General features: G+C 40.7%; 1 protein-coding gene across 4 annotated transcripts in view; it reads right to left on the bottom strand.

The window, feature by feature from the left end:
• Window positions 1-14,181, bottom strand: part of fhod3a (formin homology 2 domain containing 3a) — a 63,163-nt gene extending 48,982 nt beyond the window's left edge. For all 4 annotated transcript variants that reach the window (XM_084919618.1, XM_084919619.1, XM_084919620.1 and 1 more), the window contains exons 1-3: window positions 13,709-14,181; window positions 7,055-7,164; window positions 1,496-1,563 (exon numbers count right to left, since the gene is read on the bottom strand). In XM_084919618.1, coding sequence (XP_084775744.1) covers window positions 1,496-1,563; window positions 7,055-7,164; window positions 13,709-13,873 — 343 coding nt within the window. In that variant the 5' untranslated portion in view covers window positions 13,874-14,181. The remainder of the gene's footprint in view (window positions 1-1,495; window positions 1,564-7,054; window positions 7,165-13,708) is intronic.
• Window positions 14,182-26,045: the final 11,864 nt, after the last annotated feature.

Raw genomic sequence — 26,045 nt, 5'->3', positions numbered from 1 at the left:
ACTGTAAAAAAATGCCCCATATATACAAGAACTATATTTTTTGTACCCTTCCTAAGCACTGCTTAGACTGACCTTTCACCTCATTAACATCTCGGCCGGTCTTGATTCTAGGATCCAGAATTAGCTCTGCTATCACTGGCATGAAGAGTGTTGACCAAGTAGGAAAAAGTCACGGAGGAAATGGGTGAAGAAGGACACACCCCGGGGAGAGAAAGCATGATAGAGTGGGATGATTTTAATGGAGGGTTTTCCCTAACAAAACGTAACCACAGCGCTAAAGTGTTTCAGTGTAGTGCCTCAGCCAAATGAAAGGAAAAAACACAATCCCAAGAGTTCTCCACTGCTGTGGACAGAAAAGACACTGATAGGGTACAAACTACTGACTAGGAAATTGCACATTATTCATCTCTGCCTTATAAGTTTCTTATAACAGCGGTCCCCAAACCCCGGGCCACAGGCGGGTACCGGTCCGTGAGTTGTTTGGTACTTGAGCTACAGTACCAAATTTGTAACATTTATAAGGTGATTGTTTAAAAGCCTGAACTCAAGAAGTGTTGATCTGATGAGCAGGAAAACTGAAAAATAGGCCAGAAACAGCCTGTTAGGTGTAACTCCACAATACCTCAGTTAGCAGGTGTGTAGCTATACCCAGATCTATCAATGTCTACAGATGGATGACTAAGCAGAAATTTAACACTGTCAAAAAAGCTGTTTTCTTCTGTTTGAGACCCTAATCACAAGTGATCGTCAGCAGAATTCATGTTCATAAAAAATTAAGCTGAAATCCATTCAATAGTTCTCAAGAGATTCAAATAATGACCTGGTAGCATTAAACAAGTTAGCTCTCAAGATCTAACATAAATGATGTGCACGTTCCTTGTCAGCAACACAGAAGATCCGGTCTGATTACATTGGCAAAGCACAAACAAGCTCAGTGGACCAGATAAGGTTTGTAGGCTCATCTTAGCTGCCTCTGCCACAGAGTTGTCCCTGTGCTTACTCTCCTCTCATGCCCCTCCTTTGCGTTTAATCTCATAACTTTCTCTTCAGACTTATCACTAAATACTTGAACTTTACTGCTGTTATCTTTTTTCCACCCTCTCACATAAAGTGAAAGTCACACCTCTCTCCCTGTTGTTTTTCTCCCCGTATAGCAAAGATGAGTCAGGAGCATCACACTGTAATGACTTCACCAGAAATCAGAAGCTTCTCTGCAAAAAGGCTCACACACGGCAATGTTTTTTTTCTCAGTGTGTCAAAAGATGTGGCAAAAACATGAAATTGCCACGTTAAATTTAGAGAAGTTTCACACACACCAGTCAATCCAGCTTCCAAGTGGGCGGTTTCGGGTTTGAAGTGTACCACTTGGAAAACCCTGGGACAGCCATTTAAAGGGGGGTTGCAATATGCTCTTAGGCTCGCTGGTGCATCTGACGGCATGTGCATGTGTGTTTCCAGGGAGAAATGTGTTACAAACATGTGGCACAGTGCTCACCAATGCAGGCGTGGACACGGACTGTCAGCTGGGTCCGTAAAATAACGCTGTGCTTCTTCCCTCTGGACCTGAGAGACATTGGAGGGAGGAAACAAGAGAATTAAATTTGAGTCAAAACTAAGTTGTCTAAGTTTTGTCTCTTCTATGATAGCCAAAAACAGCTGACATGATGAGACTGATGCACACAAACGTGGGCGTGCATTACATTTATACCCCCATATTGATACACATCTGATTCTTTTCAGACAGCAGAACTGCAGCAGACATAACAGGCATTTTCACAAGTGCGCACCTCCGCGTGGCATCGTTCCCATGAGCAAACACTCATGGGAACCCTATTTTCAGTGGGAAGGCACACAAATGTCAAGATAAAGTACAATATTATGTTACGCTATCTGTTATACCCTTACGTCCTAATCGCCAGGAACTAATCAGCGACTTCAATCACTAACAAACTGATACCATCCAGCCCACGCAGGGAAAGCATGACTCTGATAGCATTTACCGCTGGAATTATGCATAACATGCTCTTAGGAAAAAACAGTCAAACAAGAGAGCACCTGGCCTCTAATCTTTCTATTACAATGTTATCAGATTTGCTAGGAAATAGAGCAAAATGTTAACACAATCTTTGAGATGCAAACAAACACAAATTCATTTTTCTTTCTTTTCTGGTAGTCTGTTGTGTAAGAATGGCAGTCAAAGCAACTGAACTGTGGGAGGAAAGTTAGGCTAGCATGAAACACATAGTGGTGTGGGCACACAGTTTAACTATATATTGACTTGTCAGTCACAAGGTAGGCCCACTCTAAAGTATTCCCATCATTAATTTTGTTGATTGAGCTTTAACATCAAGTTGTCATAAACAAGACTTAAATCAACGGTCGAGATGGTGAAGGCAGTTTCCTGAGGTTCTCTGTCAGAAGCTTCCACTTTCTGGACTTCCAGTTTCATTGGGGCATTGAGATAGTCCAGAATAAATGAGGCTCCTTTTTTGGTTCATTAATGGTCTTCTGGGGAAAAATGTGGCAATAAAAAATCATCATGGAGTTGAAAGAAATGGAGTGACTGCAAAATATTGACTGAAAAGGTGTAGCCTGAAGCTCTAGCTTATTACATCCACCCTTTTTACATTGAAAAATCTAACTGGCAACACTTTTATAACTAGATTTTACCAAACAAAGACCAAATCACCAAAGAGAAACTAATGCTTCATAAACAATCAGTCCTTAATTTTATACCTAGTTAGCTTTATACCTAGTTAGCATATTATTTTCATTTTACGCAGTTGAAACAATAGATACAGTTCCAATTTTAGTTTTTTACATTTTTTTTTACAGATTTCGATTGAAATAAAACACCTTTGGATAAGTATTAGGGACATCACAGTACCGTGGGCCGCTTTGGGGCTGCTGCCAATTTTATTTTACACACAGGCAGCAAAAGCAGAAACTTCAAGCTTCTTGACCACAGTCACCTTCAGACACCACAACCAGCTGCGTCTTGTACGCACAGGTAAATAAGTGAATAAGCTACACTTGTAACGTCTGAGATCTTTTTGCAACCACACACAATACACAAATTGGACATAAACAGCTTCAGGATCTGGAAAACGCAAAGCAACGCAAAGTCTGTTGAACCTGCCTTTTTCTTCATGGCCACCAGTGGGCAATACTCATGGTGGGACTTTCTTATTTCCCAATGAGTTCATGGGCTCAGTCACTTATTTCAAGTCATACTGAAAAAAAAAGAGAAGTCTTTTATGTAAATCACGGCCATAATACGTTTCAGAAATATTATCCAGGGTGCAGTCATTGGCTAATGATTTGTGATTAATGAGACGTTAGCCAATGAGCTAATGTTTCAAAACAGCAAGATGACAACATCTAAAACATTCATCTTGAGACTTCACAGACCAACATTTGATGTCATGGCAACCATGTCCACTTTTTATACCGCCTATCTTTGCAACCAGGGAACTCGCCCCCTGTTGGATGTTAGAAGAATGTAGATTTAAGGCACTTCTATATTGCCTTCACTTTTCAGACTCATGGAAGCTACAGTTAGAACAGAAGCAAAAGTTATGGACCTAACTGTACATCCTTGTTTTATACACAGTGGATGCCTGTGATTGACATAAGTATGATATGTTGAAGTCAGGCGTAAAGGGTTCAAAGGGAGATTCCTTTGCATCACAAGCTACAGCCATCTACAGTGACTTCCAGTGGAAGCAGAGCAATTATTGTCACCCGAGGGCTTTGTTTACTGTAAGCTGTGGTGAGCACTGTCCTGCCATAGCTGCAATCACAACACCATCTTTGATGTGTGGAAGCATAAATTCAGCTAACACCAATGTGCTCTTTAGAAACCTGCAGATATTTTTAGTGATAGAGAAGTTTCCGTTTTCTGGAACAGTTATTTAGTAAAAACTACAGGAAAAAAAACCTTTTCTCATTATTCTATAAAATATATTGTATATGTGTGACCAGCAGACTTTATGGTTATTTATAAATTAAAACTGTTATTGTGGGATTATAGAGGTGAATATGTGGCTGATAACTATGTTAAATGGATCCATCTAGTCAATCCTGATATCCACTGCTTAAAGGTTTTATTTCCCAGATACTGGTAAAGGGAACCATTGTGTTATCATTATGCTTACAGCTCTTGAATTCTACTGCAGGAGTTTTCTGTGATTCATAATTGCACCTTTTTATCCCATGCTGGGCCTTAATGCAAGTAAGGTTCAACATCGGATCAAATGCAACTTAGCCAAGTTTCTTCTGATTGGCTGCCCCTCACAAACAGAAGGTTTGAACAAGAAGTGGGCAGGGCTTCTCGCCTAAGATGACCATATTAGGGGTATCAACCCTCATTGACATTATACAGCTGTCTGAAGATTGACCTTTTTGCTCACAGATATCATTTGCATGTACTGACCTCATTATTTGAAACTCTGTGCATTCAGCAGTGTAACAGTATATACTTAGTATGACAGAAAAATACGTTAACGCATTACAGAGCCTATTAAAGCACATGTTAAAGGTACGCTCTGACATTGGTTGGGATTAATTTAGTCTTTTATAACACTGTATAGACAGCTTTCATTGTGCAGAATGAATTTAGAAAGAATTCATCCTCACCCTTTGTGACATTTTGCCAAGACGAGGTCAAACCCAAACCAGAAACGCATGATTCATTTCTTACTGTCAGCTCATTATGACCTCGGTTAAAGCCACAGTTTGATAGAATGACTGACAGAACTGTCCAATCCAACCAGTTCCTCAACACAAACGAGCCTTTCTTCACCTATCTGTCATCTGTCATATGGCTTACCGAGCGCACAAGAAAGATACACACATTTGAAAACAAATAGATAGATATGCACATGGAAACAACCACTTATAATAAACACAGAGACTAACAAGGCTCTGGGGTCTGTCATCACTTATCAGGCAGCCGCCCCCAGTTCTAAACAGACTGACATACCTACACAAACGTACATTGTCACACACATGTGCTGCTGCTTAACAGCTGCCTTCTCCGTGTGGCGGTCAGAGCTCTTTGTGTATAAACGGCTTTGAGCCAATGTTTGCCCGTTTGTGTTACAGCTAATTAGCTAAAGTTACAAGGACTGATCAGGTAAGCAACTGTTTATACTCGTTTTTTTTAGATGAGTCTTGGGCAATCAGATCACAAATGAACAGCGCTAAAGGCAAGTATAAAGACGAGACCACCAAGACACATTGCGATTGTTCAAACCACTTCCCGAGGTGGTCTGGGGAGCCTTTGACCACATATCCTGTGTAGCGCAAATGCTAAAGTGTCCTGATCAATCCCCAACTCTGGCATAACAGGAAATTTATTCGTGGTGGTCCTGTTTGGTCTGGTTCTGCACCATCTTGGGTGCCACAAATGACTTTGTCCTAACAAAATAACCAGGAGGAAGAGCTAGGACAAACGTATCAGTTCTTGAAATACTTTGTTTTCTTTGCTAGCCCTTTCTTAAACCAATTTAGAGCTTATCTGGCAACAGATTGACGTAATAACTCCCACATAATCACTTCTGTTAGTGAGAGAGTAGGGAAATCTGACCACAACAGACACTTGAAAGCCCCCAACGGTTACCAGTGAGCCAGCGAATGTGGAGTAATCATGCTACAATAATGGTATAGCATTGACAGCATTCCTGACTTTAATTTGTTCTATTACCTAATTTCAGGATTTTCCAATTTAACTAGCTCTATTAATTGATATTAACAAAATATAGCCACTGTTTACGTTTTTTTGAGTTACTTTTGCCTTCATATCAACTCAAAGCAGTTTGGCCGTTCTACTCTGAACCTCTCGCATCAAAAAAACATCTTCACACAGAGAACTGCCGCTCACGGGATATTTTCTCTTTTTCAGACCATTCTCTGTGAACCCGAGTGACGGCTCTGTGGGAAAGTCAGCAGTTTCTGGCAAAGACAAAGTCACTTAAATCATCTTCATCCCCATTCTAAAGCTCAGTTTTCATTTCAGCAGGTCACGTTGACCATCTCTACTTGTCTAAATGGGCTGATTAATGAGAAGTTGAACAGCTGTACCTAACATAGTGGCCAGTGAGTGTAGCTGGAAGCCACAAAGACAGGATTGCATAATAATGTTGGACTCAAATTCAGGTTTTGGTTGTAACTTGAATCCTATACAAATTTATCCGACGTTGAACCTTAGTTGCTGGTGCTAATATGCTAGCCTCAGGCCCTGAGGTTTTCTCACAGTTTTTAATTGCAGACACTGGCCACCTATCAGAGAAGAAAACTGTTTCCATTTGCAATATAAAAATTAGCACACTTACATGACCTAAAACAATACCATTCAGAGGAATGGGCGGAGAGATGCTAGAGTGCCAGGAAAATTACATGTTATGGGATTTACAACAGATCCAGGGTAGGTTTGCTGTAGCCTAAGTGACACGCTAACACAGTTTAAGGAATAAAAAGAAAATCAGGTTCACCAGGGACTGAAGCAACATTCACTATAATGGAAATCATATGCTTGTCAATACTAATGAGCCACATAAGAGTTTATGAGTTTTGAACAATAGCCAAAGCACATAATCTAAGGTGATTAACATATTAAATATTCAATTTTCTGGGTGTAATCCTAATCCTGATTTACTGAGATGTCCAGCCAGGAGGTTTGATAGAGGTTTCAAAGCCCTTTTACAAAGTCATCACACCGTCGTCTCTACATTCAAGCTGTAAACTGTGAAATACTGTCACAAAGAAGATGAGAATATTTATCATACAATGGGAGAATAGCTGTTGCTGTGGAAGGGAGGGCACACGTGTCCTGCTTTCCAGAGTGCTTCATACTTTCCATGAACTTGCGCTTCCAAGAAATCCATATCCAACAGCTTGTGATTCTCCCCATTTTATAAGAATGAAGAAACTCAGAAAATATGTGTACGTGTATGAGGGGGGAGAGGGCGCGGGGGTCTCGCTGCTTTAGATATTTTCGAGTGGTGAAGAGAGAGAGACTGTTTGGTATAAAGGGTACATGAGTCACTCTCACCCTGTGTCGTCCTGCTGAAAGCCTTCCAGCTCGTCCCTTTGCTCAGCCAGCGAGGACTCCAGATCCAGATAGGTTCCATTGTGGGACAGCTGAAGTGCACAGTCATCAAGCTACGGGATGGCAGAAACAAAATATACAAAGTTAAAGTAATAAAGGAAATACAACAAACGTGTCACTCTGCACACAGGGATGACCCATTGGGCTCCCTTTGTCTAGCGTCCCTTTACTATGTATATCCATGATTCACACCCCCTTTAAAAAAATAAAACAAGAAAGAACAACACTTTGAGCCTGTAAAATAAAGCCAGTTTATGGGGCAGGGGTTTGAACACAAGTGCACACAGTGGTCTGTGAAGGGGTGAGAAGCATTTGCAGGGTGCCTCTGCTTTCTGCATTAAAAAGCTGTTAAGGGAGTTAACTCGTAATAAAGGCCGCAGAACATGAAACCAAAACCAGAGTGGAACACAGCGACGGAACGGCACATTTTATTGCATTAAATACTAGCTGTGAAAAATATAACTCTCAGCTCGGCTCTATATGTTCGTTGAGCGAGCACAGCCTTGCACATGTCCAAGTATTCGCGCTGGCGATTGATGACTTTCTGAGTTTTTTCACTTCTCATCCACCTCGCCTTCATGCATTTGCATGATCTAAGGTAACACTGCAGAGGGGCCTTTGTCAGAACTGACCCCCTGTGCTGTGTAAGAAGAAACCCAGCTGAGTTTGCGACCAGGTGCACAGTAATATATCAACCCGCCACTGGCACCAATGTTTATGAGTACGGTCACGGGTCGATAGCAGGTGGGAGCATCCGTCCCAGAGACAACTCTTAAAAAGCAACTTACGTCATTAGCTCGCAACAATCGGCTCTGAGTTTTTGCAACTGCTTCCTGAAGCTGCTGAAGTACGAATAAGTGAATGAGATCAGAGTCGCGCATTGGTATGTAGCAGCTCGGTGGCATCAGTGGGTTTAACTTAGATTGGCCTCTGGTGTGCTGCCAAATCCACACCCACCCACCCGGACAATCCATTCAGGCTGTGTGACGACAATTTCTGACCACAGATCACAAGACCTGCTGCTGCTTTCTGTCCATTCCTCCCTTTCAGTCCTAAACAGAGAGACGGACTGTCGCATGGACTCACAGCATAAATATAACCTTGCTATATTTACTCTCCTCTGAGGCAGCATGCACACTGGAGCTCAAGAGTGGGTGTGTCTATGGGGGCAGGCAGCACTGCCTGAGCTGAAGTATTGGAAAGGGGAACCTAAGAAGCAGCAGGTTAGCATTATTTAGGTAATCCCAGAAACATAACAGTTGATAAGGACACAATGAATCATCTGTGTCAAACCTTCTAAGGCTGAAGGATGACACCAGTGTGGAAGTGCCAAACGCTGCAGTTCCTCTAATGGCCATTCAAGGCTGCCTCCCAAAGCAAGTACACTCATGTGATAAAATATTTATAATAGTATTCTACGGATAGTTTCCCCCTTCATGACAATTCTGCATTTTTTTTGGTTTTTTTTCCTCATCTATCTGGATATTTGAGTTAGGGGCGTGGCCACATTGATTGACAAGTGTGCCAGAGCCTGCCTGGCCTCATCCAGCACTCCAAGGCACTGGGTTGGAGTTCTTCACTGCGTGCAGGCTGTTGGTCCCTCTTGGAGGATTTTCAAACAGAATACGTAACTTATATTAAGGCTTGTTGTGCGATGTACAAAGAAACAGTTTGCCCACTCTACCCTCTCATCCACCCTTTCATCCGGTGGTGGAAAACAGTGCTAATGCTAACAAAATCCAAAACCAGGGACTGATATCATGGTGGCTATGTCCCTGTTTTATACTGTCCAGGACAGAAGCACAGTGTTTTTTCAAAGTTTAAAAAAAAGTTAACTCTAGCACAGGCACCATGCTAACAATAGGTTGGCATGGTAACGTGCTACTTAGCAAACAATGCATTACTTTGACAGAGTTTAACCACTGTGTGGAAATTTTTAATACCAACGCTGGTGTTGGTATTGGGTCGATACTTTGCTTCTATCCTTCTATTCTAGCCCACTGAACTGTGTTAAAAAAATGTAAAGGTAATTTTTTTGGAAATGAAAAAAAATATAAATAAACTTTTAGACAGGTACATTTAGATTCCAGGTATGAAAAAAATTCAAAATACACAACTAGCTGAAAGGTATGTTTTTTTCTAGTGAATAATTATTATGAACAGTAAAAAATCTGAGTGATTTAGTGTGCTCCCCTAAATATACTCCCTGTATAGGTTAAAAGTATCAATGTTGGTATTTATTTATTCACTTGGTTTTGGATCGATACCAACATTTGCAGTATTGCACAGGAAAGATGGTGAACAATCAGAATATCATCCAAAAATGGGCGTCATGTTTGCATGCCCTATGTTATTTCCATCCATCCTGAGGCTGTTAAGACATTTCACTGAAAAGCACAGACGTCGTCCTCACAGTGGAAAAAGTCGGGGGATCAGAAACCTCACAGGGATTCATTGTCTTTGAAGCAAACACACCAGACCACACTGCAATCCCTCAAAACCTGTGAGGCTGCCACCGTGGCTCAAAATGTTAACCAGCTGAAAAGCAAACACTTTAAAGGTAATCTCTGCGCTCCATAAATAGTTTCCCCAGCTGTTAAAGTCAAGCGCGATGCTACTGTCCTTCACACTTTTCATGCACATGAGATTTGGTAAATCTCAAACCGAAACAGAGGGGGTGGAGACAGTGGGCACGTGAGGGTGGGGTTAATCACCCTTTGTCCCAGTGGCCTGGTTTTTCATGGAGGGACTAAAACAAAACAACAAAACATTTCTTGTGTCTAATCTGCTGCCATTATTCAGCATTTATTTTCTTTTCAGCAACATCTCAGGCACGCTGTCTGACCCACGCTGCCCTCCTTTACCTCCACACAAGCACACTAACACTGCTTCAGCAGCGAGGAGTGAGCTTGGTCGTCCAAATGATGTCTCTTTTTTCTAAAACACGTAGTAATAACACAACACATCACGCTGCATGAGGCCGAGAGCAGCGGTGGCTCCAAAGAGGAACCGCAGGCTCTTCACAAGTCAAGTCTCTGGGGACTTTCTAGAGCAACACTTATTGGCTTGTATATACTTCGTGCTCGTTTTAATCAAATTCTCCCTCAAGAGCAAAGCAGGAGAAAATAGGGGAGAATAGAGGGAGTGGGGGGAGGAGGTGTAATTACTTCCATGTTAAAACAACACCGGGTCTGGTGGTGGTGATCGCATTTAACGACACTCTTACATAACTTACAAGACAACTTTCTTTAAAAAAAAAAACTTTTTTCTTGCATCAAAATCAAAGCCTCAGAGGCTCTTTGAAGAGCGAGGGGGTGGGCGTGTTCAGCGTTGGCCATTAAACCTCCAATGCTGCTTTAATGGGAACCTTTTGGTAGTGGAATAAAAGTCGAACTGTGAAGTCTGAGCTTTGTTTGTGGCAGAAGCTGTAGCTGTTTGACTGATAGCGACCGGAATATCTGATATGTTATTTTTAATTTTTTTTGTCTCATTGCCTAAATTAAGTTGGGAATATCTACAATCTAGCCTTTAGACTGCCTATATTATCCACTTTATGTTGACTTCCTTTAAAGCAGGAAGAGGTCAGTGATGATCTCTGCTGCCAGAATCCAACCTTCTGTTTAGCAGCTGGGACAAAGTGACACATCCCCGTGCACAGCAAACCAGCAATACACTAATTTAGCTTTGGCAAGAGGTTCTAACCTTATGTGTCTGTGTTTGTGTGTTTGAGAGTACGAACTGCTGCATGGCCATAGAGGTGGAGGAAGAGATGGAGGAAGAGGTCAGGAAAACCGCGGCACCCAAAGTGAGGAGAACAAAGTGTCGCAGGGATCCAGGCCCCGGCCGCAGGAATTCTGGGACAAGTGACCTATACTTTACATGCAGCCCAGCCAGCCGTGCACAGAGCTCTACCATCATCACGGCATAATAACACAGCAGGCTTTTTTTTCTTCCCCTTAGAGGAGAGCACAGGAGGTTAAAACAAAAATCAGGGAAAGGCTGTTTAAACAAAGACTAACTGAGAAAGCAAAGAGAACTGTCAAAAACAACTGAGCACTTCTGACATTTTCCAATTATATAATAACACTCGAGCATTATAAGCACCAAGTTTTAGATCTGGACGGTCTGACGGGCAAATTTGCAACCACTCAAATTCATCCCTATAATCTAAGTGCAATATCCATTTGCCATTGCGCACAGCCTTCCTGGTGATGCGAGCGAAATTGCAAACACAAATGCAGGCTGTGCCATCTGTCCGACTATAGGTTGTAATCATAAGCTTTGCTGTGCCGTGGGCCATTTTTCATTTGTTTCGCGGTTTTTAAAGATGGGGGCAGCTAAAGATCGTCTGGTTCGGAAAACCGCTTCTGCTGCTTTGCTCTCAGGTCTGTGTGCCAGCAGTTAAAACTCCCCATTTTTTCCAGACTGTGCCAGTTTTTGTTTTTTTGTTTTCAACTCTGTTTAATCTACACTTTCAGCTTTAACTGTGTAGCAGCCACATAAATCATAAAAAACAAGGTCACATCTGCTGCACTTGTACAGCCTCTGTGGGTGTGTTTGTGTGTCTGAGTCAACCTTGTCTGTAAGGAATGTGTTGCTTTTTCCTTCTTTCTTTGGTGGGGGGGTTGCTTAAACACTGAAATTGACTGAAAATGTCAATTTTCCACCGTGTCCCATCGCATGTAGGTGAATGAGGCACCTCGGGATAAATCTGGCTGAACTAATGCCTCTGTGCAGCCACCTGTCACTGCCGCATGCAAAGCAGAGAGCAAAAAATACAGTGGGAAGCTTTATTCAGTGTATTTGGGACTTCAGGGAGGTGGGGTGTCCGTTTGTGCGTAGACTTCTCAGCAGAGAAGTTCCGTTTTAGAGATTTCCTCAAGCTGGTGGAGATCGAAAGCCTTCCTCTGTGGCACTTTAGTGTCAGAGTGCCCACATTTACGAGTCATCAGGGGCATTTAGAGAAGTTGGTGTGAGGCGGGATGCCATAATAGGACCTGTGATGGAATGTAATTTACTTAGGTACTTTGCTGAAACACACTTTTTCTCAGGTTTTGCAGTTGAAACTGAAGACCCCACCAGTGAGAAGCAGGTATAACTACTTCAACTCAGCCTTGAGGTGTTTGATGTTGTAAAGTAAAGACCCTACAATGATAAAGTGAAAACCACGACAATTAAATTACCCCCTATTAGCAAGGCTTTGAGCAACAGTGGAAAGGAAAAACTCCCTTTTAACAGGAAGAAACCAATGGCAGAGCCAGGCTCAGGGAGGGGTGTGACCGGTTGGAGGTGATGGAAGGAAAACAGGACAAAACACGCTGTGGAAGAGAGTCAGAGTGATAACAACTAATGATTTTATGCAAATGTATAAACACAAAGTGAATGAAAAAAGGGGTGTGACTAAGAAACAGAGTGCATCATGTGAAGCTCCGAGCAGCTTATATCTATGGCAGCATAACTAAGGGAGGATTCAGGGTCATCTGATCCAGCCCTATCTATGTGCTTTATCAAAAAGGAAGTTTTAAGCCTAATCTTAAAAGTAGAGACAGTGTCTGTCTCCTGAATCCAAACTGGGAGCTGGTTACACTGAAGAGGGGGCCTGAAAGCTGAAGGCTCTCCCTCCCATTCTACTTTTATTTTCTAGGAACCACGAGTGAGCCCGCAGTCTGAAAAAACAGAACTTAAAAAAGCATATTCACTGAAAATTGCAAAATGAGCTAAAGGTGCTGCTCAGTATACGCAGGAAAAAGAGAAGCGTAAAGACTAAATGTGCCCAGAGGGGTTGACTGGGATGTGAGACACAGGTGGTGAGGGCAGACATGATGGAAATGAGGGAAAGAAACAAAGACCAGAAATTTAAAAAGCAAACAAATTCAGAAAACAAACTTTCAAAGTATAACAGAAAATAACTGATAGTTTCTAAACAAAAAGGACCACGACAGTTTTAATGTACTTGTATCTACTCAGCAGTATATTATTGATCAGTAAATAATGGGACAGACACTTACATGTAATCAGTGAATCATTATGATGTCATAATGTGATATATATGATTCTGAAAAGGCCTATTCTGCATAAGTTAACTTTGGATGTAATTTAACTATTAAGCATAATTGTGATTCCAAATAACTAAATTGTGCCAAATTTTCTCCTTTTTAAAAAACATTGTTTTCATTTGTAATCAAACACAATGTTTCCTCTTGTTTTTGGTACCCTATGCCACCCCAATTTTTAAAATTCCGGAAACGCCCCTGTTAATCAATGTGACCCAAGTGAAGTCCCCTGCTTCAGGAAGCTCCGCGCTTCAAGGCGAACACTTTATTTCAAACCCAGCGAGTTGTGCTTCCATGTGTTCTTTAAATAGCCTCTGGTGGATGGTGGCTCTGGAAGTTTACTTACAAGAGGCTTGAGCATAAAACCAGCATGCGTAAACTGAATGGAGTACACATGTTCACCTATAAGTGTGTTTGAGTCAAAACATTAAAATAAATAAATAAATAAATAGCTCCTCAGTGACATCGTTAGTTGTCCCTAAGTCCAAAGTCATCTCCTAGCTTTGTGTGCAGCATGACTTGTTTACTACCCTGTTAATCCTACCTTGTGCGGAGCTTTGAGGAGCCGGTGGACTCCTGCGAGCTGGTTGATGAGGGGGATATCCTCTCTGAAGGAGTACAGGGGGGGTCTGGTCGGCTCTGGAAAGTTGGTGCTGTTGAAAGGATCGGTATCATCTAAAAACTGAACCCTGCAGACAAACGTGGCCATGGTGCATCCATGCAAGTGGCTCCTCTGTGAGGGCAGCCCGGCTTAATGAGAAGCGGAGCAGCTTTCTCTCCTGGTAACGACAACAAACCGCGGTCTCCAAGCAGCGCAGCAGCCTGTCCTCCCGCAGGACGGAGTGGATGGCACAGAGCGGTCCTCGCTTTGGTTCTGCTCCCTGAGCCTCCTCCTGCTGCCGCTGTGTTATTCTCGGAGAGGCAGGTGTCTGCAGGCGGACTTCAGCTCGGTGCCGGAGAGTGAAGGATCAGCGCAGCTTGGGACAGCCGGTCTGCTGTCTGTCTGAGTCCCAGTAAATCCACCCCCACCCCTCCGGTGTCTATTTTCCCCTCAGCCTCATCTCACCCTCCTCCCCCTCCTCAGATCACTGTCTCCGACTTAGCTGTGGCTTTCTATCTGAAGAGGAACGACACTAATCCTGTGGTACGTTTATGTAGACCAATGCAAATATTGAAATATTAATGCATGACCCAGAAGACCTTAGAAACATTACAGAAGAAGCAAACCACCGGCTGAATACAGAGAAGTACATATATAAATACATACAAGAAGGAATGTAATTTCCTCCTTAATGAGAGTTTACTTTACTTTATTTCAATACTGTGACACCTTTATTGAATAATGTATCAAATGAAACGATACAGGAGTCTACAGTGAAAAGTGTGTTTGATGGAGTTTGAGGTTAGAAAACAATTCAGGTCAATTGTGACCTCTTTTGGCCAAACGCAGAATTGCAAGTGAAGACGTCTTGACACCTGCAATAGACAAACAGCTACTGCAGCTCTACTTTCTTCTCCTCAGGTTGGCGACCGTTGCCTACCGATTACAGCACCTCATGGCCGTAAACTGGGGAAATGATTTTAAAAATGGATGAATAAAATCCAGACTAGTCTCATTTTTATTTGTTTATTTAATATATTAACAATTTGACATTGGAGCTGCGTTATTAACCCCTATGTGGACTTACAACTACAAGGTTATTCAATTCATTTAAATGGTAATCAGCCTCTTGAGAAATACTTCAGTTTAGATGAGGTGCATGGAGGGGTCAGTGGTTATCGGCTGCTGTTAATTTTAAGTGGGGTCATGAAATAGGAGACACATTATACCTCACAGCTCCACGTCGTTTTGTGTGCGTGTGGACAAGGCCTCAAACCTGAAACACCCATGCACATTTACAGATATGTTTTGTGGGTTTTTTTATGATAGGCTAATGGCAGAGAAGGCCATCTGCTATTTACACCAGGCCTCAAGGGTCGGTGTCCTGCAGATTTTAGATATCACCCTGGATCAACACACCTGGATCAAATGATGATTTCATTACCAGGCCTCTGGAGAACTTCAAGACATATTGAGGAGGTAATTTAGCCATTTGAATCAGCTGTGTTGGATCAAGGTTACATCTAAAGCCTGCAGGACACCAGCCCTTGAGGCCTGGAGTTCCCCCATCCTTGATTTACAGGGTTTCCCGTTTTTATCCCCGGCTGTTTTTATTCACATCTCTAACTATAGGCAGGACAGTGGAGGCCTCTTGCATAGATGATCAGGTAAGTGCGTCAGGCTACAGTCACACTAAGCAAAACGGTGGTTTGAGACCACATAGTGCAACCAAAATTATTGCCACCATGTGCACCTCACAATGAAAACTAGTTGCCCTGAGGTTGAGGGTGCTGTAAGCTCAGCCTCTGGGTGGCCTTTTGATTGCTGCAACCACGAGCAATTGATCTTAGACAGCAAAAAAATTCAGTGCAGTCAGTCACCGACCAGAGGTTTTCCTCAACGTCAACCTGTTTTTCCTCTGATCTGACTGGAACCTTAAAGTGGACCTCTTAATGTTTCCCTTATTCTCTACCATTTATCTGCCATCGCTCATATTAAACAATAAGTTCCAAACACTGAGAATTGTGTAAGTGATCCATGAGAGCCAAAAGCTGAGGGCGCACACTGCTCTGTCGCAACAAGGCCCTTTATAAATGGAAATATAAACAATTAACTCATGTAGTCACAGATGAACTTAACAGATAGAGTTGTATATAACAGATTTGAGCATAAGTTTGCTACCACAGTGAGTGGGTGACATATCACCGGTGTCTTTGTCTGTTTAACACACCTGTCACCTGTGTACACTGCAAGCACTGTAGTGCAGTGGGCGAAATACCTCTTTATTACCACCAGAGGGCAGAAGGCCAGTCTCTTTATTTTTTTTTCTTTTGTTTTAATTGCGAATGAAACAGTGAAAAAGTAGAAGGACATCCAGGAACCACTTCCACGCTGGGATATACAGTACTTTCCAGAGTCTAAAGTACCACAAAGGAGAGATAAAGGAAAATAAACATCAAGAACAATTATGCAAAACACACATTTGCGTTATAGCAGCGACCCCAAGTGGTCTAATGAAGCTGTGCCGCTTGTGCTTCCTCAAAACAGGGTCCCAAGTCCATGTTCAAGGTTGGTGATAGATTCTAACTGCTCTACTGTGTGATGAAATCACAGACAACCACCAATCACAGCAAAGCACTGAGTCTATGTACGGGGCCATATACCGAGCGACCTCCTGTTTGTCGCTGAACTGGTTTGACAGACACATTTCTACAAAACAAAAGAATAAATTTGAAAAATCAAATCCAAATATGACAATCTGATTTAAAGTTTACATGCAGAAACACTCATCTAGTTGCCACGCACCGATGGCACCATGGTGCTCGAAGGCCAGACTGTGCTCCACCTCTTCAACAAATAAACATATGATACTCAAAGGCAACTTCCTCAGCAGAGATAAGACTTCACGCAGCATACATCTTATGTTGATTACTGGTTGTAAATAAAGCGTAAAGGGCATAAAGAGTTTCCCACACGCATCGAAAATCACAATTTTACGCCTGTTATCTGTATTCTTGGTACATCAGGATTAGGAGACATCACCTTGTCTAAATGTGGGCTTGATCACCTCCCAACCACGCCTTTACACCGTGCATGAAAGTCATCATGAATATAATCATTTGCAGCACCTTAGTCATTGGGTGGATGGCATTAGCTGCTGGTTATAATACAATCTTTTTGATGGATTATCAAAATTGTACAACTAAAATAATATATATATATATAGAGAGAGTACTGTATGTATGATAGATAGATAGATAGATAGATAGATAGATAGATAGATAGATAGATAGATAGATAGATAGATAGATAGATAATGATGATAATAACAAAAAACATGCACTTTATTAATAGCCTTAGAAATAATAAAGGTTTAAAATTAATGGCCCAGTTTCAATTCATTTAGACTAAAATCTGGCTGAAGGTTGGAGCCATTCATGTGCAGTATATAAATAGCTGCCTATGGACCTGCACATGTGTCTATACAAGGGGCTGAATTTGTAAGTTTGTTTACTTACAAAGAAATGAACAGTCTCTAATTTTTATGATAGTTTTATTTTAATAGAGAGAGACAGAATATCAACCACCACATTACATGAAAGTGATTAAATAATTTGGTCCATTCCTCTTGGCTGCTGCTGGGCAACTCAAAGTTTCGGCTCCTTCCACACATTTCCTATAGGACGGAGGCCTGAAGACTGATAAGGCCAGTACATGACCTTAATGTGCTTCTTCTGCAGACACTGTTTTGTTGTTTTTGGGATATTTTTTCAGTCATTGTCATCCCAGAAGACCCTTCTTTGAGCTGGTTGTAGGAAGGCGTTTCTCAACCAAGATTTTACAGTACACGGCCCCATACTTTGGCCCCTCAGTCTTGTCTGTTATGATGGAGAGGTTGAAATGGAAGAAACAGATCCTATGTGCTTCATACATATAATGAGTTGAGATCTATCTGTAATTAATCGATTGATTGTAGAATGTCACAGAATTCTGCTGTGGTGAGCTAGAATTCTGTGACATTCAAATCAATGTGTAACCTCTATGTAATGTGTTTTTTCTGTATTTTTAGTTATTCTGTCAATCTCAATTAAAATGAAACCACCATAGAAATGAGGAACTCTTCATTGTTTTGCAATGGGGCAAACTTACAGATATAACAGGGGATGAAAGAACTATCCCCCCCACCTCACATCTCTATACAAATAGGTGCATTTCAAACTGTTATACATATGGATGCCACTGGATTGAATCAAAATACATTAAGAGGATGAACAAACAGAAAGGGATGTCATGTACCGAATACAATGTGTGTGTATTTATTGTTTCTTTTGTGTGTCTTTTTTTTTTCAGATCAGAAAACGCAACAAGTGAAATGACCCACACCAAATTTAAGACAGCTCACTAACTGACCCTCGCTGTTTTTTTCACCTGGCATAACAAAACTGCTCAGGGTTTGCAGATTTGTGCTGGCTGACAGATTCTCGAGTGACCTTTGAATGCATCGCTTGAGCAGGCATTGCAGAATTTTTAAAGGTCCACTGAATCTAGCCGGGCTGATACTTTCCCTGAAAACGATCATTGCTTTCTGGTAATGCCTGACTCTGTATGGATGTATTTGGTTCTGTGAAGTGTCCCCCTGTGTCAGTATGCAACTACTTTTATTACACAATCACTTTGATTCCTACAGCTGAAGTAGACTGAGTGACAAAGCCAGTATGCAGGGATGTTGTAGTTTTCCATATAAAGGACTATGGGTTAAAATTGATTTACTTCCAATCTGCTGCCTGTAGTCACACATATGCAGTTCTAAGTTATTTACCAATAGCGCTAAGCTCTGAAGAACGGAGGTTTTTTTATCTGAAATGGTAACCTCTCATCTGTTCCTTGAAGATGACATGAGTGTGTGCCAACTATGCAAATACACTGATGGCCAATCCAGCAGGACCTGGAATTGCACAGACACCTACGAAGAAGTGGAACATGGGGCCAGTGGCAGAGTGGAGATCTTCTCTATGTGCTTTCATGGCTTCACTCCAGCTTCCTCGTGCAGTCCAAAGACATGCGTGTTAGGGTCACTGGTAATTCTACACTAAGAGTTTAAACAAAAATAGACATACTGTAAGGAAATAAAGGTGATTATGATTGTTGACTGATGGTCTGATAGACAGTATTTGCACCATAAACTCCAAATACACTGAATTGGATTTTTCAAAGGAATCATTATCCAGTATAATCTGTTACCCTAAATTATCACATGGAAACTGCATGAACCTTGACCAGTATGCCATAAATAGAGGTGTGTTGCAAGTAATGCAGATTAAATGTTTTCTTGATTCAATTTCATGGTCACATGTCTGAACCTCGAGTTTTAGTAACAGCCTAGTTATATAAGAGAGGGAGAACGTGATTTCAGATTGACATCGAACATTAAAAATGGTATTATTTCCTCCCTACCTCAAATTACACCGACTAAAACACATCAGCATGAAATAAAATAATTAAAAAAAAACAGTAGGAGGGTTTACATCAGTGAAGAACTGATTTTATTTCACTTGTGTATCTTATTGAAAATGCAGTAAAGTGCAAGTAACTATGCTAGAATCACTTTTGATGATTTTATCTCAACCTCATTGAACAGCTGTAATTCTGTTTCTGTGAATAAGAAATCTGGTGGGAGCAGATAAAAAAAAACTGAGCATGCAAAATCTAAAATGCTAGAGACACAATAAAAAGCCCGATGCGTCATCATGGGTTTAATATCCTGGCTCAAAGTAATTTGTGTTAAACATTAACTTACAGGTGAATGGAAATCGCTTCAAAAAGCTAAAACATCCATTTGAGAGCAAAGACCCACCGAAGCGTTAACGCACTGTACATAAAAATTTGTGTCCATAGAGTTGATTTTGTTTTGCTGCAGGGACAGTGGTTGTACTTCACACTGTTTGGTGACACGATGCTATCAGCACATGCAAACATCAGTTAACAGACACGTCATTCAGAGGAGCATGGAGCCAACATAAACTGGTCAATCTATCACTTTGGTATATTAGCATCAGCTAATTAAGGGCTAAATGCGAATGACTTATTTGTAAATCTAAAAAGTATATAAATTTTTATTTACTATTGAAAAAAAAACAAAAACAAATATATAAAAATATATTTTTAAAAATGCTCATGAAGTCCAAACTTCCCATATGAGCAAGTTTAGCAGCTTTGAGATCTGTGTAATATTGGGCTGTACTTTTGTTTAGCTGATCGGTGCTTGTATACAGTGATTAACGTTTAGTTAGTGTTACTATCGGACAAAAAGTAAGATCCAGAAGTTCAATGGGACAGCCACCTTTCCCTATAGAGGCCCAATCATGTCGAAGATGAAGGCTCAAAACCTGATGTGTCATACAGCTTCTGCATATCAGTTGATTGAAATCTCTGTTATCTGAAAAAGATGCTCGACCAAGAAGCGAACTTTCAACCCTGACCCCACTCCACCTGCATTGTCACGCGTGATAATGAAGACAATAAAAGCTCTGATTGGTGCATTTTCTTACTTCGCATGTTTAACAGTTTCTGAAAGACTTACGTGTCAAGTTCTGAAATATGTAACTGACAGTCTTGAAGAAATTGAATTGCGAGGCCGTTAAATTAGTTGAGGAGAGGGGAACCGTGAAAAGAATAATGAAGGTCGTGACACTTTATACGGCAGAAATGATAAATCTTTTCCGTTTCTGTTGGGGTTTGAAAACATCTAATGTTCCAGTGGTTACAGTAAACAAGGTGTGCGTCTAACTCATTGTACACAACTCTCGTATCTTTCAAGCTATTTAAGTTTATCTCATAACGAATGCCCGAGTGTGCTTTTATGGTGCCTTTCCTTATCGTGCACGGTATTTCCCATCATTCCGCTATCGGATGGCTTCTTTGACCCCCTCCATGTTATTATGCTGCTTCAGAGAATACTGACGAGGCTTGAGGTCTCTCATGGCAGTGTGGATTCTCAGAGCCACGGTGTGTTTTTCAGTCTATACAAATGTACGGGTGCACACAGTGAAGTGAAAACCATTTCTCCCTCTTGCCTTTTTGTTGTGTTGTTTGTTAGCAATGTTTAATGCTGCTGTTTCATTTCCAAATATCAACCATGGAAAAGGTTCCAGCTTCAACCAGATATTTAATTATAAGTATTTAATTTAACAAACACTCAGCTGATCTCCAGAGATTTCTAGAGGCAATCGTAATAATCAGTATTGGTCAAGCTACTTGAAAATAGTAATTAGTTACTAATTACTGATTACTTCTCTGAGAAAGTAATCCCATTACTTTATTGATTAAATGGTAAATGGCCTGTATTTGTATAGCGCTTTACTAGTCCCTAAGGACCCCAATGCGCTTTACACATCCAGTCATCCACACATTCACACACTGGTGATGGCAAGCTACATTATAGCCACTTATTTTCATAAGTAATTAGTTACTTTATTACTTAGTTACTTTTAAAAAAACGTGACACACAACCTGAATACAGGTTAGCAATAGACCTTCCAGCCCAATTCTATTTTTTCTGCATAATCCTTCATATAAAACTGAATCAAAGTCTCTTTTTAAAACTTGTTTTATTAGTTTCGGTCTTTTAACTTTATGCATCAAGAAAACATTAAATTATATGCAACAGTCTTTGACTTGAAGAAATTTGTTTAACATTTAAACCTATTTTCTGCGTATTCCAGCATATAAAATGAAATAATGTTTTGCGTTTACACTCAATCTTTCAAATAGATGCAAGTAAAATACAGCAAAAAATAAATAAAATCAAAGATTCACTGGCACTGAGTCCTTTCGCTCTTAAATCTATTTTCACCTGTTTAGCAGGAGTGGGGCCGGTGGAGGTTTGCCCGGTGCTGCACCAGTCATGTCAGCGGGGGGATCCAGGGGTTTCTCTGTGAATTTCACATTCCCGTGGCAGCTGCCTGCTCAGATTGAAAGTTAAATTTTTTGTTTTCTTCCCACGCATATTGTACAGCGGACGCTAATGTTTTTGTCACTTTTAATGGAATCAAACTCAAAGTAATGTCAGTACTTCCAAGCTTTAAAACGCTGCATGCTCGTACTCTGTCCCACACTCTGCTGCTGATTTTTCCCAATCAGTCCACTAATACAGTGGTGTGGCGGATAAATACAACAAAATAAAATGATACGACCAAGACAAAAACTGTAGTATTCTGTAAATATAATACAATACGCGAATTCACTGTGTAATTGTGTAACTTTATTAGCAGCGACCTCCTGAAATGCGCCAACAACATTGAGAGTAACATCCTCCTCTCTGCCCCTCAATGCTCTCTGGTCGGTATGGTAACACCTAAATATATCTTTCAAAATAAGACACACAACTACAACACGGGAAAAGACCCAGGGAAACCAAGTTAATGATAAAAACCCTGAAAACCATAAATTTCACACCCGAGCCTCAGCTCTCACGGCCCGGTACCAAACGACTCATGGCCCGGGGGTTGGGGACCGCTGCACCAATAGGAGGTCGGCATACGTACAGGTAATCTCCATGAGCACAAAGCTCAATCTGATGTCACTAATGTAAAATATTAATGATCACACTAACAAACAGATTTAGCTGTCAGCACAAAAGCCCCACCCACCTCCTGGTTAAACCTTCTGTTTGTGAGGAGCAGCCAATAAAAACAAAACTGGCTTAAGCGGCGAGGTGACTTGTCTCAGACAGTGGATGAACTGCCAGACTAAAGTAAAAGACAGTTAAGGATTCATTTTAATTCTGTCATGAACGTTTAAAAAAGCACCTTCCTCAAACAGTGGGAAAGATTGTTATTTGTTATTTTTTTATTGCTTGTCCTGTAAATAAGTCAGTGAAGCACTGCAGGTTGTTTTATGTAAATGAAATATTTTAATGAAGCAATATCTTGAGATTATTTTTATTATATTAGTGATTTCCATTTAAAAATGACTGATACTCAAATCTGACATTATTTTACACATTTCTTCACAGACAGCCTGAATGTAACATAAATCTTCATAATTTAAGTGCTTTTAAGCTTCATGTATCTTTCAAAAAGACATCCAGTATTGTCTTTTAACATGGTCCCATGATGACAAACCTTAAAAAAAAAGAAAGAAAAGAAAATCCTGAATTTAGATTGCTGTAAAATAGCACTGTTGCCGCATAGCAAGAAGGTCCTGAGTTCTATCCCACCATCAGGGTCTTTCTGTGTGGAGTCGACGTGGGTTCTCTACCACAGTCCAAAGACATGCAGTTAGTGGGGTTAGGTTAATTGGTGATTCTAAATTGCCCATAGGTGTAGATATGAGTGCGAGTGGTTGTCTGTCTCTATGTTTTAGCCCTGCAACAGACTGGCGACCTGTCCAGGGTGTACCATGCCTCTCGCTCTAAGACACCTGGGACAGGCTCCAGGCTCCAGGCTCCAGCCCCCACCCCCGTGACCCTGTCAAGGATGAGTGAAAGAGAACGGATCGATGGATGATGCTGAAAAAACACTGAATCCTGGAGGCAGGGATCTATTAAGAAAGAAAGAATTGTGATTAAAGTCAAATGTAATATTAAGAAAAAGGGTCACTGTGATACTAAGACAAAAAAATGAATAGAGTGGAAGAATCAGTCATTTAGATGCTATTTCACCCCCACAGTGAAGCATTTAACATTACTGATGGTAACCTGCTGACTTCACATGCACAAATGAACTATTAACTATTTGATGATTCGGTCTGCAGCAGGCAGTGGGGAGTGAGAAGAGGAGTAACTTTTTTTAAAAGTTGCAGGTAATTTCTCACAGGTCAGCAAATATCACCAATGTCACAAATTGTTCTGCACAGGCTTTAAAAAAAAAGGGAAGCCACGGTTGCTGTAGCTGCAGTTTCCACATTAAAAAAAAAGCAGCGTGTAATAAATTCACTCTCAGAGAAAGATGTAAGACAAAGAGGTCAAGAGATTATTCTTCAGAGGTAAGAACTGTTCAGCAACAGACATTTTACAAAGCAGCAACAATGGGAAACTCCATGTTAGATTGAAGTAGTCAGACAGTGGATGTGTACACAAAGTGCTGCTTGAGATATCTGGTTATTTCATATTGTGAAATGTCTTTAAAAACAAATTACATTATAATAATTTCATGTTATTAAGAAGTACATGGGTAGTTAGTGCAGGCTAAACTGGGACTGCTGTGTTGCGGTTCAGTTTACAGTGATGGACGGTGGTATGCATAGAGAAGGGCTTGGAAAAGAATTGAAAGAATTCTGAATTGGACAGAATTTTGGCAGAATTTTGCAACAGCAAAGGCGATGGTAGAAGTAACTTCCAGGGGAAAATGCTGTTTTGTCTTTTTTAAAAATGAGATTTGATGGGATATTCTGTTCATGTAGTTTTTTTGTCCTGTTGACCACTGAAATAAAAGGTAATGCTTCACAGTAGGTGAAGCAATTTAAATTTAACCCTCCCGATTTCCATACACCTGTTGTCCTCAGGGGTCAAAAATGACCCCAGTTCATTTGAGTGTTTTTTAAAGTACAAAGTACAAATTGTCAATCAATTCAGTGTTACACCTTAGTTTAGCTTAAGACCAACACATTACCACAAAATTTACCTTTCATTTTGCAATTTGGGGCCACCAGACCTTGTTTACATAAAGTATAGTCAGTTTTTTAGCGAAAATAAAATCAGACTAAATATTCAATTAAATATTAAATATTCAATTAAATATTAAATTAAATTAAATATTAAATATTTAAACGTTTAGATTAATTTGACTATTTGACTAACCACAGAGTGCTGTATGTTGAACTTTAGTGAGAATGTTTTTCTTGAAGCATTTCAAATTTTTAAAGCAGCACATAATCACACCTGTTGTCCTCAGGGGTCAGAAATGACCCCATCTGGTTTGATTGATACTTAATTAATATGAAGTGGATTTTTCATCCACTTTTAATTAAAACTTAATTCAAACATTTTGACACAATTTCTTTTTTAAGTCTGATAAAACCTCATTTAAATGAGCTTTTCCTTTGTTTTTGGGTAAAAAAATAAATTAAATCATCAGTTATTGTGATTGTCATTTCACAACCAGAGTCGGTTGCTTTAACAGATTATCACAGACGGGTATATGGCAAAGTTAATTTAGAAAGCTGTTTTTAAACTACTTCAAGTTTTTTACTGGCAGCGAATAATCACATCTGTTGTCCTTTGGGCTAAAAAATGACCCCGTCTGGTTTGACTCTTTATAAAGGAAAGGTATAAAATATCATCCATCTCTGTGTTTCAAGGTTTTATTCAACTTTATTCCAACTCATTACCTGACATTTTTCTATGTTTTGGCATGGTAGGAACACCAGGGCATGGGTCTTAGTGAAGGCAAACTTTCATGAGAACAAAGGTGTGTCCATATTTGACACAATTGCAGGAGGAAGCTCAGGTTTATTCCTCTGTACTGGTCCCATCATGGACAGCTTTCTTTTCTGCAGTTGCAGACCAAGGGCATATGAAGTAAACAAGTTGTTACAGGTGATTGTTTTCTTTTGGAAACCTTCTGTAATGTTAGAGGCAACTTGCGTGCCCTGACTGCAGGCCAGATAGTTTGCCATCAAACTCTAGCATGTTCCATGTACAGCTGGACCTGGCATCACATACTGCCCATGTTTTTATCTCATAGTTCCTCGGTTTACTTGGGATGCTCTGTTGGAATGGACAGAGTCCTCTGAAGGGGACTTGGTGCTCATACAGTCACATCAGTACCTGGATCTGACATCACAGCAGGAGAAACACCCACTTGTTCCACACACCTCATGGGAGCACGTTTGTGTCATGAACGACGATCTTCTATTGTGTCTTTATCATGAAATGATATCACTTTTGGGATTCTATGATTAATCCTGTGTCACCTTTAAAACTTTTCTACCAGACTCAGGATGTCATAAACTGGCCGTAGCGACTTTACTGGATAGATGCACAGCAGTAAGAATCAACATACCCACATATGCCTACAGCTGCATTCGATCCATTATTCTTCATCTGTTGTTGTCCCTCCTTGTTTGTCATTGAGTTGGCTGTAGAGCAGGTCATCTACTAATTGGATGGTTGTTGGGTCAATCTCTGTGTGCTCTAGTCTGGAGTTCTTACCAAGGTATTCTTGGGCAAGTTACTAAACCCCAACTTGGTCTCTGATGCATCCATTGGCATGTGAAAGTTAAAAAGCAGAATACAAGCAGAATACATGGTGTATAATGCTTTCAGTGCTCGAGTAGAAAA

The sequence above is a fragment of the Perissodus microlepis genome, chromosome 22 (assembly GCF_051167445.1).
Source record: "Perissodus microlepis isolate ML-2025 ecotype Zambia chromosome 22, ASM5116744v1, whole genome shotgun sequence".
NCBI lineage: Eukaryota > Metazoa > Chordata > Actinopteri > Cichliformes > Cichlidae > Perissodus > Perissodus microlepis.
Note: the sequence above shows the minus strand (reverse complement) of the source record. Positions and strands in the feature narration are given on the sequence as shown.